Raw genomic sequence first — 11,570 nt, 5'->3', positions numbered from 1 at the left:
GACCTATCTAACCTTGAATCTAACCAACGATTAAAGTCTCCTCCTGAAACCAGAGAATTAAGATTCAAATCTGGCAAAAGTGCAAAAAATCGTTCAAAGAATCCTGAGTCATCCGTGTTTGGAGCATAAATATTGGCAAATACCATTAATCTATTTATCTATTTTTTCTGATACTATAACAAAGCGACCATTAGTATCAGTTATTACCTTATGTTGATCAAATGAAATTGTATTATCTATAAAAATTGAGACCCCTTAGATTTAGCTCGGAAAGAGGAATGAAATTCCAACCCTTTCCATTGACTAAAAAAAACGTGAGATATGACAGTTGCGTATATGACCTTGTAAAAAGATAATAGGGGCCTTAATAGGGGTTCAGGTCGATGACCTGTTATTAGAGGGTAAGGTCAAAGCCATGAACATTCTCTCTGTTTCTCTGTCACGATGCTGCCGGACGTGAAGAGCGTTTCCTCGTTTTGTGATTTTATTTCAGACTTTTAGCACCACTCACAAGTGAGAGTTTGACGAGAAAATTGAAGGACGCTCCACAGAGGGACCGAAAACAATACCAAACAAATACGTCTATTTTGCAGAGGGGGGTCTAGTTTGCAAAACGGTGGATATTTTACAACCTGTGGTGTGATACTGTCGGGATCTACAAAAAGAGGCTGTTACCTAGTCTCTGAGACGGGTGAGGACTTACAAATTATTTCAAGTAAATACTGTCATTGAACAGACTGAAACACCATCCAGACTTCACTGCACTTTAAATCAGGAAACTATTCCTGGCATGTTGTCGTTTGTAGGGGGGCGGGGGTTGGGGCGGGGGGTGAAGGAGGGGGTCGGGGGGAACCTGAACATAAACAGGTCTGGTAATAATCATTAGAATTTGTTTATTTGTGAAGTTAAACATTTAACTATGTGGGGTAACAGTACCGGTGGGCTCCGGTGATTCGGCCTGACAGTCCTGCCTTCCATCAAGGTTGTGAACGACTGATCTGCACCATTAGATTTCACCGCAGTGGACTCTGTAATATCAGATCACAGCGCATCGTTCTGATCCAAGTTATCGCAGTGGTTGTACTTCAGAATTATTTCCTCTAAAGAACTTCGGGACGTTTAACTCCTGGAAGGGACTGGAGAAATGCCGTTTCTTCTCGGAAAGTCCTGGGGATCGAGGATAACTTCCTTCTACTCTGGTTCTGTGGGTTGCGAGAATGTGGCATATGAGGCAAACGTGGATTCGTGGACTGTGCCTCGGGTGGGGCCGGGTGGGCTGGGAATGTGGGTAGTTTGTGAGATGACGCGCTCCTTCTAACCCGTACACTGACCTCCCACTTACTCGCGATAGAGAAACTGTACAATCCCGAACGCTCCTCCACTTCGAGCAGTCATGGCCAGGACTTCCCCAGACTCCGTAGGACTACTGCTATTTTTTTCCTAGGAGACTTTGAGGACATCCATGATTTTAGTTCTCTCTGTCCACGCGGTAATAACCTGTCCTGATGAAGCTCAGCATGGAGTGTCTGTTTTGGGAGTCTTGCGTCGGACGTGTGAACAACGTGTTCTGCCCAATGGAGCCGGCTAATTGCAATGCACCTCAATGGGAGATGATGGCCTGGGAGGGGACACCAATGTTGCTTCGCGTATCCTGCCAGTGGATTTGGACTTCTGATGACAACGTCAGTGATATTTTTAACGTCGAGGTATGAGGTGCAGGTATCTCCTGGCATATAAACCTACACACGGCGGGGATCATTGCTTTGCAGTAGATCCTGATCTTTGAACTGGGTTTCAGATGTTAACTTTTGATGCATTTTTTTTCCCCAGACGGCCAAAAGCTAGGCTGACGCACTAAAGGAGATGGTGAATTTGGTTGTAAATGTTTACTTTTGGTTCCATGAAAAGAGGAGCACGCCATGTATAACAATCCTTTATTATCCGAGGGTGGTATGCACAGTTGGGGCATGTTGGAGAGGACATTTGTATTGTAGTGCAAGTCCATCCTCTCGGAGCCTTCAGCGAATATGTCAGCGCTTGGCTTCCAAACGTCTGTTTAGGCAAATGTCGACTGTTCGTTGCCATGAAGCTGCTTCATGGCTGAGGTCGGGTTGACCTGAATTTTGGACTGGGAACAGCGTCGGTTGAATAATTTCCATTGGTCCTGTTGATTAGCTGTACACAAGCAGGAAGATGGTTGTAGGAGAGGATCAGCATTGCAGTGAGAACGATTGTGAAAAGGTAGTGGTGATATTGAATCTTTGTTTGATTACAGTCCACACTGAGATTTGGGCTGAGGTGAAGTCTTTGGTAATATTCAGAACTTGTACGCCATTATGATGGATTGACACTATTGAGTGAGGTCAACAAAGCACGCAATAGAGTGGTTAATACTGTTTGTCTTGGAGTTGTCATACATCAAAGGTCATGTCCATTGTTTTTCTACATTTTTATTCGGGGAGTAGTATTCAGCCACTGGAAGATAGGGTTGAGGCAGGCCCTGGCCATGTCTTTCCATGGCAATGTGCAGTGGGTGGATCCATTTGTAATAACTGCAGTCGGATTTGTCTCTCCATTTAAAGATGGTCACAACTATACCACCTGTGATGTCCCACGGCATATCCTCCTCTTCCCAAATGTGGGAAATCAGGCTGTGATCCACCAAGTTTGAGAACTTCAACAGGGATCTGGTCTGCTTCCAACGCTTTGTTGGTTTCAGTAGGCAGGTGTTCTTTTCAGCCTTTTTTGTCGGTACGGGGTGGTGGCGAATTTGGAACCGAGAGCTATATCATGGAGATCAGGATACTTACATCAAGGACAAGTCCACAGTTGTGCAGTACTCTAAATTGTTTCTTCCAACCGGGATCACTGCATACCTGTCCTTGACAAGCTCTCCTCTGTTCTTGATTCTTAGAGAAGCGGGTTTTTAGTGATTCAGACCTTTGATGGGGATAAGGCTGGCAAATGGGATTAGAATAGTTTTTTTTTTTCTCTCTTTTTTTCCCACCCCATTTCTTTTTCCCTTTTCCTTGGAGCAGACTCGATGGGCCGAATGGCCTGCTTCTGCTCCCTTATCTTGTGATCTTGTGATCTTGTGGTCTTATCAGTTCTGATGAATCTGTACATATCATGGACATCAGCAACTGCATCTCCTGTGTTCTCTCCATCTACCATTTGTGCTTGAGGTCGCAAGGTTTCTGTTGGACTTCGTCCCTCAGCTTCTTGTAGAGGTTTACCTTTTCCCCGGAAATGCGGTAGAAGTTCCAGTCCAAGAAAACGTTGTGTCTTTGATTAATTAGATAGTGAAGCTCTCGGTATAATTGTTGATCTGAAATAGAATGTTGAAAAGTTCATTCTGTTGTTTTTTTCCCACCTTATTCAGTAAACGTGTTGATGTAGTGCCAGTTGGAGTGAAAAGGAGAATGAACTCTGGCTCCACCTTTTTCCTCTCGCGGTTGTGACGTTATGGTTTCTAATTCATCCTCTGATGGGATCAGTGCTGGATGTGAGACCTGTGCTTTCCAGCTACGAGCATCATGGAACCCCCACTACCTCGGCCTCTCCTCCCCCCCGCAACCAGACCAGTGCCAGAATAGAAATTCTCTGCAGTGACATCTACCGGGGAATTCTGAGGCTGCAGGATCACAAGGACAGCAGACACTCAGAACAAAGGGCGTAATGTCCTTGTAGGATGTTTCCAATTCCATCGTCGCCCAGGTGAAGCTCTCCTCTTGGCAGTAACGTGTTGTCTGTCATGGACGCTTCCGTCATCTGAAGAACCAGTGACGTCACTGATTGGGGATGGAACCAGAAATCAGCAACGGCTGCAGAAAATTCGCGTGATGAAATAGAGGCAAAAAGGTCATAATTGTTGCGAAATGTCTGCAGTTCGAGGAACCCACTTCCAAGGTTACAATGAGGGGAAAGCGCACCAGCCCGGATATCAAATGAAGTGGCCCTCTCGCTTGCCGGGATGAACCGAGGTGCCATTTACTTCTGGGATGGGTGTGGAATATCCAGTGGGCCCTGTGAAGAGAGGCAGAGGAGCAGCTCTCAATACTTTCGCCAATATTTATTCTTCAGAAGTGGTCCCACTAGACATTCACCTTATCGCCTCGGAGTTTTCTTTTGTACACGTGCTGTTTGCCGTGGTTGCCAGGGTTACAACAGCGACTGGGCTTCAAAAATAATTCATCAGCTGGGAATCGATTTGTAACGTCTCGTGGACGTGGGATCCGTCGTTTAATTTTCTTTATTAAAAATCAGACAACGCAGGAGATGCTCAGCGGGGCAGGCGGCATCTGTGGTCTCGCTGTGGGTTTACTGGATCTCATACCTCCAGAATTTTCCGGTTTATTTTAGATTTTTCGCATCTTTTACATTTTCCACTTTTTAACTTATTTTTCAATCGCTGATACTTTACAGGAACTAGGTGAACCGATTGTTTAATGTGTAATATATTAATCACTGACAAGCGCAACCTTCACCACTCTCTTTGCATTCTCGGTGAGATCTTCCAGTGCATTTCTCAGTAACTTGTAGGTCATAGCGAATGACGATGCTGCTCCGAAGATGGAGCCAACGACTGGTATTATATCAAGACCGATCTCAATAGCTGAAATAGCAAGATATGTGGAACCCAGCAGTATTCTTTTCACGAAATCCTCATTTATTTCACCCATCAAAGGGGTTGTCACTGCTGCTTTCAGAACCTCCACACGTTTCCCTGTCATGTTGGCCAGTCTTTGAAGAGAATCATCATTCAGCCCGAGATAACTTCGGAAATCTATTATTGCTGTGACCAGTATCCCAAGGTCACAGGCAAAGGACAATCCAGGAATTGGCACCGCTCCGATTGTTCCTGAAAGAGTTGCCAACATCCAAATCTGTTTTTTCAGCTGATTTCGTTTCTGCTCCAGAATCTTTATTGTCATGCTTGGAAGTGACTTTAAGAAAAGATCTTTCTTTATGTCGTCAAAGCTGTTTGCCAGAGTTTCGATTAAATCATCAAAATCAAATTCTGTTTTCTGAAAAATTGATATCAGGAAAACCGTGGCTTCTGAAATTCCTGCGTTTCTCAATTTGTCAACGTAGTAATTCCTGATTTTGTCCAGTTCTTTTTCCTTCTCAACAACTTTGTTTTGAAAGACAAGGTCGATTTTAGATCGCACAAAGTATAATGTCTTCCCCAGCCTGTTCACCTCTTTGGCCAGATTTGCATCATTTTCATTAAATCTATCGCCTAAAACAAGGATATAGCAGTCGTATTTTTGAAAGTTCACTTCCGTCAGATAATCCTCCGCCGGAAATGTTGTCGTTCCAATTCCCGGCAGGTCCCAGAAGGAAACTTCAGGAAAATCAGGATGTTCATATGGGGTTGGTTTCATTGTGGTTTCTGTGTTCCCAACTTTAGCCGCTCTCTCATCAGTGTCATCGAGCTTTCTCATAGCGTTGATGAAGCTCGATTTCCCTGTACCCGATTCTCCCGTCACTGCGATGTGAAGTTTGGCGCTCTTCAGATTGTTTAGTTTCTCCTGAATCAGAGGCACAGTCGCTTCTAGCCCACCAGAGCTATAAGATGACTCAAGCCTTTTGAGTTCTTGCGGATTGAAGAATAGAACTTCTGAAGACTGATGCATCTTCGCTCTGTTGAAAAGAATGAAGATTTTATACTCTCAACATTTCTCCAACTTCCGTCGTCAGAGGGCGAAGGGAGGCTATAAAGGCAGGTTTCTGACTTAAAGCAGAAATATTGGGACTGGAAATCCTACTAACAGAAACTAGAAGACAGATTGAACTGAAAAGCCACGGAACATGTTACCCAATAAAATCACTGAACCATCTGTGCCCACCTTTCATTCTTACTTCCCTTGCTCCCGAGCCCCGTACTGCAAAGGTACACCCGACCTATGTGCATTTTGTTGCATTAATGCAGAACCGGAATTGTCCTTGTACCTTCTTTCTGCTCTAGATTAGTCAAACGAGGATAGGGAGCTTCAATGTCTTATCAGCATCTGAGTGAAAAAAAGATAATTTCAGTCATGAATGATTTCTCCCGTGTTTTGGACTGTGGCTCTTGGATCTGGATTCCTCAACCTCAGAAAACATTCCTTGCATCCAGCTTATTCAGCCCTGTAAGAGATTCGTGAAAGATCCCTTCATTCCTCGTAAATTTAGGAATACAAGTCTGGTCCACTTCCTCCTCCATGCAGACCCACTATCCCAGGACCTTGCCTGGTGGATCTTCACTGCACTTTCTCCATGCCAATTGCACCCTTCTCCAAGTGAGGAGAATAAACGTGTGCACTGCATACCAGATATGTTCTCACAAGGATCCTATATAATTCAAGGAACGCATATTTACTCTTAACAGACTACCGCACTCCTTCTGGAGTCTATGGCTTTGTGATGTTATGAAGTCTGTAGCGAATGTCATCTGCAAACGAATAAGTACATGTAATCTGTACAAACACCTGCCTTTTGAATCCATCCGACGCAGAGGACTGCAGCTGTCAGTAAGCGAGTTACAGAAATGACATGTTGCTCGACAATGGGACAATTACTATAATTTGAGGCACGGGTGTGGCGAGGATGGGGGAATCTGGGTGGATCCAGGATCTGGTAGCTCAGCAGCCCTGGAGTGAATAAACCCCAAAGGAACACAGACAAGAACATTAAACATTTCCATGAATCACAGCTGAATCAGTGCAAACATTTCTATCTCCAGAACTGGTTTCATTGTTTTCTTTCACCCCAACCTTCTCTTACTCTGTCAACTAATAGATGAGAGGGGTCAATGCGAAAAAAAACGGTCTCAATAGAAAATCAGCAGGGTAGGAGAGGAGCGTAAATTTTCATGGTCCAGAAACTTACAGGTTTCAGGGATTTTCGTCCACGATTAACGGTAGAATCTTGTTTTATTTTAAATCAGTGTCAGCAGCAGCAGGGTGAAAGGATGGGAGACTTGTAGGCGGGGTGGTGTTGACAGTGGTGGGGGTAGCGGGGTGGTGGGGGGAGGCACATGGGCGAGCCAAAGCGCTGGGGATTCTCTCTCTCCCCCCCCCCCTCTCTCTCTCTCTCTCTCTCTCTCTCTCTCTCTATGTGTGTGTGTGTGTGTGGTGGGGGGCGGGATGGAGCGGTGTCAGAGGTGAGTGGACATCAGTGATGGGGAATGTGGTGCTATTTCTGGGCTCACTGGCTGGAGATTAGAGAATACCAACGGTAATTCAGATGGCCATACTTAGAAAGTTGAGCACTGGCTTTATACTACGCTAGCAGATTGTGCTGAGGCAGGAGGTGCTGCGGAGACACAAGGTGCGGCGTGTCCTCACCAACCTGGATTTGGCTCCTCCCAATCCCGTTCTTTGTCTCTCACTGAACATTCTGTGCGACGACCCCTGTTTCCAACGCTTTCTCTGAGAGGTTGTGGGCTCGGTGATCCTCTTTGTCTTTAGGTGTGTGATGTTTCTCTGTCTATAGGGAAATAGAGACAGTCAGCGGCAGTTCATTACAGGACGCACCTAACGTGACCCTGGTCCAATAAGCATTCGTCTCCAGTCAACATGCTTCAGCAGGACCTCGTCTCTCTCCGCTGTTGCTCCCACACGGATTCACACATTGCCTCAGTTTACCTTGTTCCGGCTGAGTTTCTCACTTTCTTCAACAGCACAGGAGCTGAGCTTTGGAAACCCCTCCTTTGACGTCTTACTGCCTGACGGGTAGTGGAGAGAGGGGTTGGGGTGTCGGACTGACGTTCTCTTTCACTCAGTGCTTGTGTGGACCCCGTATGCCATTCGTGGCGCTGGTAAATTCATCTATGTCCAACGTGTCCCCGGTCCTGCCACCAGCAATAACATGCCCCTCTTCACGAATCGCCCCGTTTTTATGTTTAGTGGCCTACACTCCCTCCTCTCCTGGGACCTCGACGATAATTCACTGTCAGGAACATTCCCACTTCTCCTTTACACGGGCTGAGTCCGCTCGCTCGTCTCGAGCTGCAGGACAAACCGGACCCGCTGAATGAAGGCCTCCAGAACGGCTCCCGTGAACCCCGTTCTCCATTTCCCTCTCACTGGATCACTCTTTGGTCTCTCTGGTGACTCTGTCAGGCAGCAACACCCAAGGTGGCGACCTCAAATCCGATGCGTTCGTCTTCTTTAATAATCGCTCATGCAAAACCTTATCAAACAACTTCTGGAATGTCAAAGAGGCAATGCACGGGACGCTTTACCACACCGGCCCATAAATTTCTCACTCCATCAGTTGTACCCACCTGTACAGTGTCACTCTTATCCTGAAGCTAAGTTCCAAGAATCCGCACACCGGAGACCTAAAACAGACAGTGAGCGGTTACCTGCTCTCCCTTTCTTTATATCCCTAAATAGTGCAGAGATACGGACAATACTGGATTAATACCCAGGTAGACATGTTTATTGCAGGCACGAGTCCCAAGGGTCCTGACCTGTAGCAGGTCCCTGTCAAGAACCTCTCAGTGAAGTGGAAGTTTTTTTTCACACATTCAATGCTGAAGCAGCAGTGAGAGCAGAGAGACGGGACACGGATTGCACTTGCAGTACATATTCAAAACGATTAGAAGTTTACAACTGATGGAATAATTGGTATGGCGCGGGAGCAGGGAAATGGAGCAGAAACAGGTAAAACGTATCAGCTCTTCCAGTCAGTTAGAAACCAAGTTGGTTGGGAAGAGTGAGGATGGAGCAGGGAAGGTTAGATACAGAATGAGGTGAGGATAGATGCCTCGAAGTTTCATTGCATCCATTTTGTTATGCTACAGTTTGCGCTAATGCTAAATCAGGCTCACGAAAAATAAATCTAAAATTGGGACATCTTTGCTTGAAGGAATTGGTGTTATGGTTCCCCTGGATAGCGGTGGATCCGACCTCCGTCCTGTTTGCGGCAACTGCTGTCCAAGCTCACAGCCCCGCCTGAAATGTGAGGGATGAATTTGAAATTCGCATCACTCAACGTGCATACGGCGAACAACACTGAACGATGTGTTGACACCTTAGAATACCTTGCCAAGGTCAAGACGGATGTAACTTTTCTACAAGAGTGTGGACTGCCACACCTCCGCAGCTATCAGAGTTGTCTCGATGGTGATCCCGCGGTTGTCAGTATGGTTCGGTCAACGATTGTCGCACTGCTGGTCTGGGTATCCTGCTGCGGGGAAGTAACTTCCATCACTAAAGTCAAAGAGGTGCTTGGTGGACTCCTCTAGGTGGACTTAGTGCACCAAAACACTCCACTTCAATTAATTAATGTGTACCCTTCGCCCATACAAAACGTGCACTGTCTTGCAACAGCTCCCACCACTGCTGGCGACGTCCATTCTGGCCGATAACTTCAACTACATCATCGATGTGGCTGGGCAATCCGTCAGTGGCGACAACAGAATGGACAGCACATCCAGACTCTAGACAGAAACAGTAAAAGATGCAAAGTTGTGCAACACCTTCAGCAACCCTGCAGGTTTAGCACAGCATCAGGGCATCACCACCCTCTTCTGCAGGCAGAAATTGGAGACCTATATCACTGTTGAATGTGGATTATAAGTTCCTGTCCATGGCCATCGTCAATTGGATCAGGTCTGTTCTGGAACAGCTGATCCACTTGGACCAAACTTGTACTGTACCCAGCAAGAAAATCTTTACCAGCCTTATGTGTTGGGGGTATCATTCACTGTGTGCAAGAGGGGTGGGGGTGGGGGTGGACACTTGCCTGATCATCTTGGACCAGGATAATGCCTTTGACAAGATACAACGCACGTACATGATGAGAGAAACGAAGGACTGCAGATGCTGGAATCTGGAAGAAAAACACGATGATGCTGGAGGAACTTGAGTCCTGAAGAAGGGTCCTGACCCGAAACTTTGACCGCCTGCTTTTCTCCACGGATGATGCCTGGCCTGCTGAGTTTCTCCAGCATTATCGTGTTTCGCACGTACATGATGGACCGGCTCTGCAAAATCAGCTTTAGGGAGGGAATCGGGTATTGGATACAACTGATATACATAGGCATCAGTGCAGCAAATCAAAAGGCGGACGGGGACTGGGGCAGAAAGCGTCCCCATAAGGTCTGAGTACGACAGGTTTGCCCACTGTTCCCTGTCTTGTTTGTATGCTGCGTATAACCCATTCTCAAATCGATCAGAAGAAAGCCTCCCAGTCCACGTCTTCTGCTCGGCATGTCCGCAGAATGCAGCTTTCTAGGGCTGATCTAATCAAGTTTTTGCTTATCAAGAGTGTAACTTCAACACTCGGATTCCAGTTTGCAAAACCATCCACCCACTAGTCTCGTTGATTCCCGTTGTCCCAGTTTGTGACATTCTATTGATCGATGTCCATGGAGCGCTGGATTCTCACTGAGCTCTTCTGATTTCCTATTCACAACTGGTCCTCCCCAGGTCAAAATTGGGTGACGCACACTAACCCACAGTGAATCTATTCTTTGCGTCCGTTTGCCCGTGGGTTGCGACCAGGAATTGGTCTCATCTCGCCTCTTGTCGATTGCACTAAGTGTCGTTTTCAGCCACTGCCGAGGGTAGTCAAGGGTTAACCACATTGCTCCGGAACTGGAGGAGGCTGCGGGATTTCCTTCAGGAGCCTTCGGAAGAGTTTTTACAGCAACTAGCAGCTCCACAGTACCCGTTACTAATGCTTGGTTTACGTTCTCGGTTTCGTTGCTTACATGAATTAAAAATTCCTACCTGCTGGTGTTGGATTTGAACTTGTGTCTCCGAACTAGGTCAAGCCTCCGGACAACAGTCAATAGCTTTATGCCTGCCGCCCCTGTTGTCTGAGGTTGCCATTCTCTGAAGCTGTTGAAGTCTGTTGGCGATGTTCACTCGTTGTTGTGCTGCTTACACTGTCTGCTGGCGGGGCCAGATTCCCAAACCTGAACATGTAGCTTTCAGTTCGGCGTCGAAACTGGTCATTCAACAACTGGCCAAATACCGTCAACATCTGACAATCCAAACAGCTCCTTGAGGGTCAGCACCAGTCACAAGCTACTAATTCTCTTTCCCTGGGTCGCTGCTGTTCGGGAGCTGTGAACCACACACACTTGGACTTGCATCTCACGCCTTCACCCCATCAATGAACAAATGGGACTCAACAGCACACAGACAGTGAACCCAGAGAGCAACAAGGGCCCGAGCAGCGAGACACTCACCTTAAGGTATGTATTGGCGTCAACCTCAGTTCCAATAAGAGAATCTTCCAGCCAGTTCCCTCTCACCACCACCCTCCCTCCCACCCCGCATACCACCACTCCCTCCCCAACTCACGGTCCTTTTCTCGGAAAACGTTTTGTACTTTGGTTTCACTTTCAGTCGAACCGTGAGTGAGCGTCCCCACTCAGCTTCCCAGCTCACCGATTCTGCTTCTCTTCTCGATATGTGAGGGTTTGAACTACGAATCCTCCCGATTAGAGTTCTGTGATCTGTGAGGGTTTGAACTACGAATCCTCCCGGCGGGTTCTGTCACTGTAGGAACGTTGAATGAAACGGGCCGACTGAAAGTGAAACCAAAGGACAAAACGTTTTCCGAGA

General features: G+C 46.7%; 1 protein-coding gene across 1 annotated transcript; it reads right to left on the bottom strand.

Moving 5' to 3' along the window:
* Positions 1–498: 498 nt before the first annotated feature.
* Positions 499–11,233, bottom strand: LOC127573880 (interferon-inducible GTPase 5-like). The gene is made up of 3 exons (XM_052022433.1): positions 11,192–11,233; positions 7,336–7,473; positions 499–5,646 (listed from the first exon to the last, which is right to left on the bottom strand). The coding sequence occupies exons 2-3, from the start codon at positions 7,380–7,382 to the stop codon at positions 4,461–4,463; spliced, it is 1,233 nt and encodes a 410-aa protein (XP_051878393.1). The 5' UTR covers positions 7,383–7,473; positions 11,192–11,233; the 3' UTR covers positions 499–4,460.
* Positions 11,234–11,570: the final 337 nt, after the last annotated feature.

Source organism: Pristis pectinata, chromosome 8, assembly GCF_009764475.1.
Source record: "Pristis pectinata isolate sPriPec2 chromosome 8, sPriPec2.1.pri, whole genome shotgun sequence".
In the NCBI taxonomy this organism is placed as follows: domain Eukaryota; kingdom Metazoa; phylum Chordata; class Chondrichthyes; order Rhinopristiformes; family Pristidae; genus Pristis; species Pristis pectinata.
This window is presented reverse-complemented; position numbering and strand designations above follow the sequence as displayed.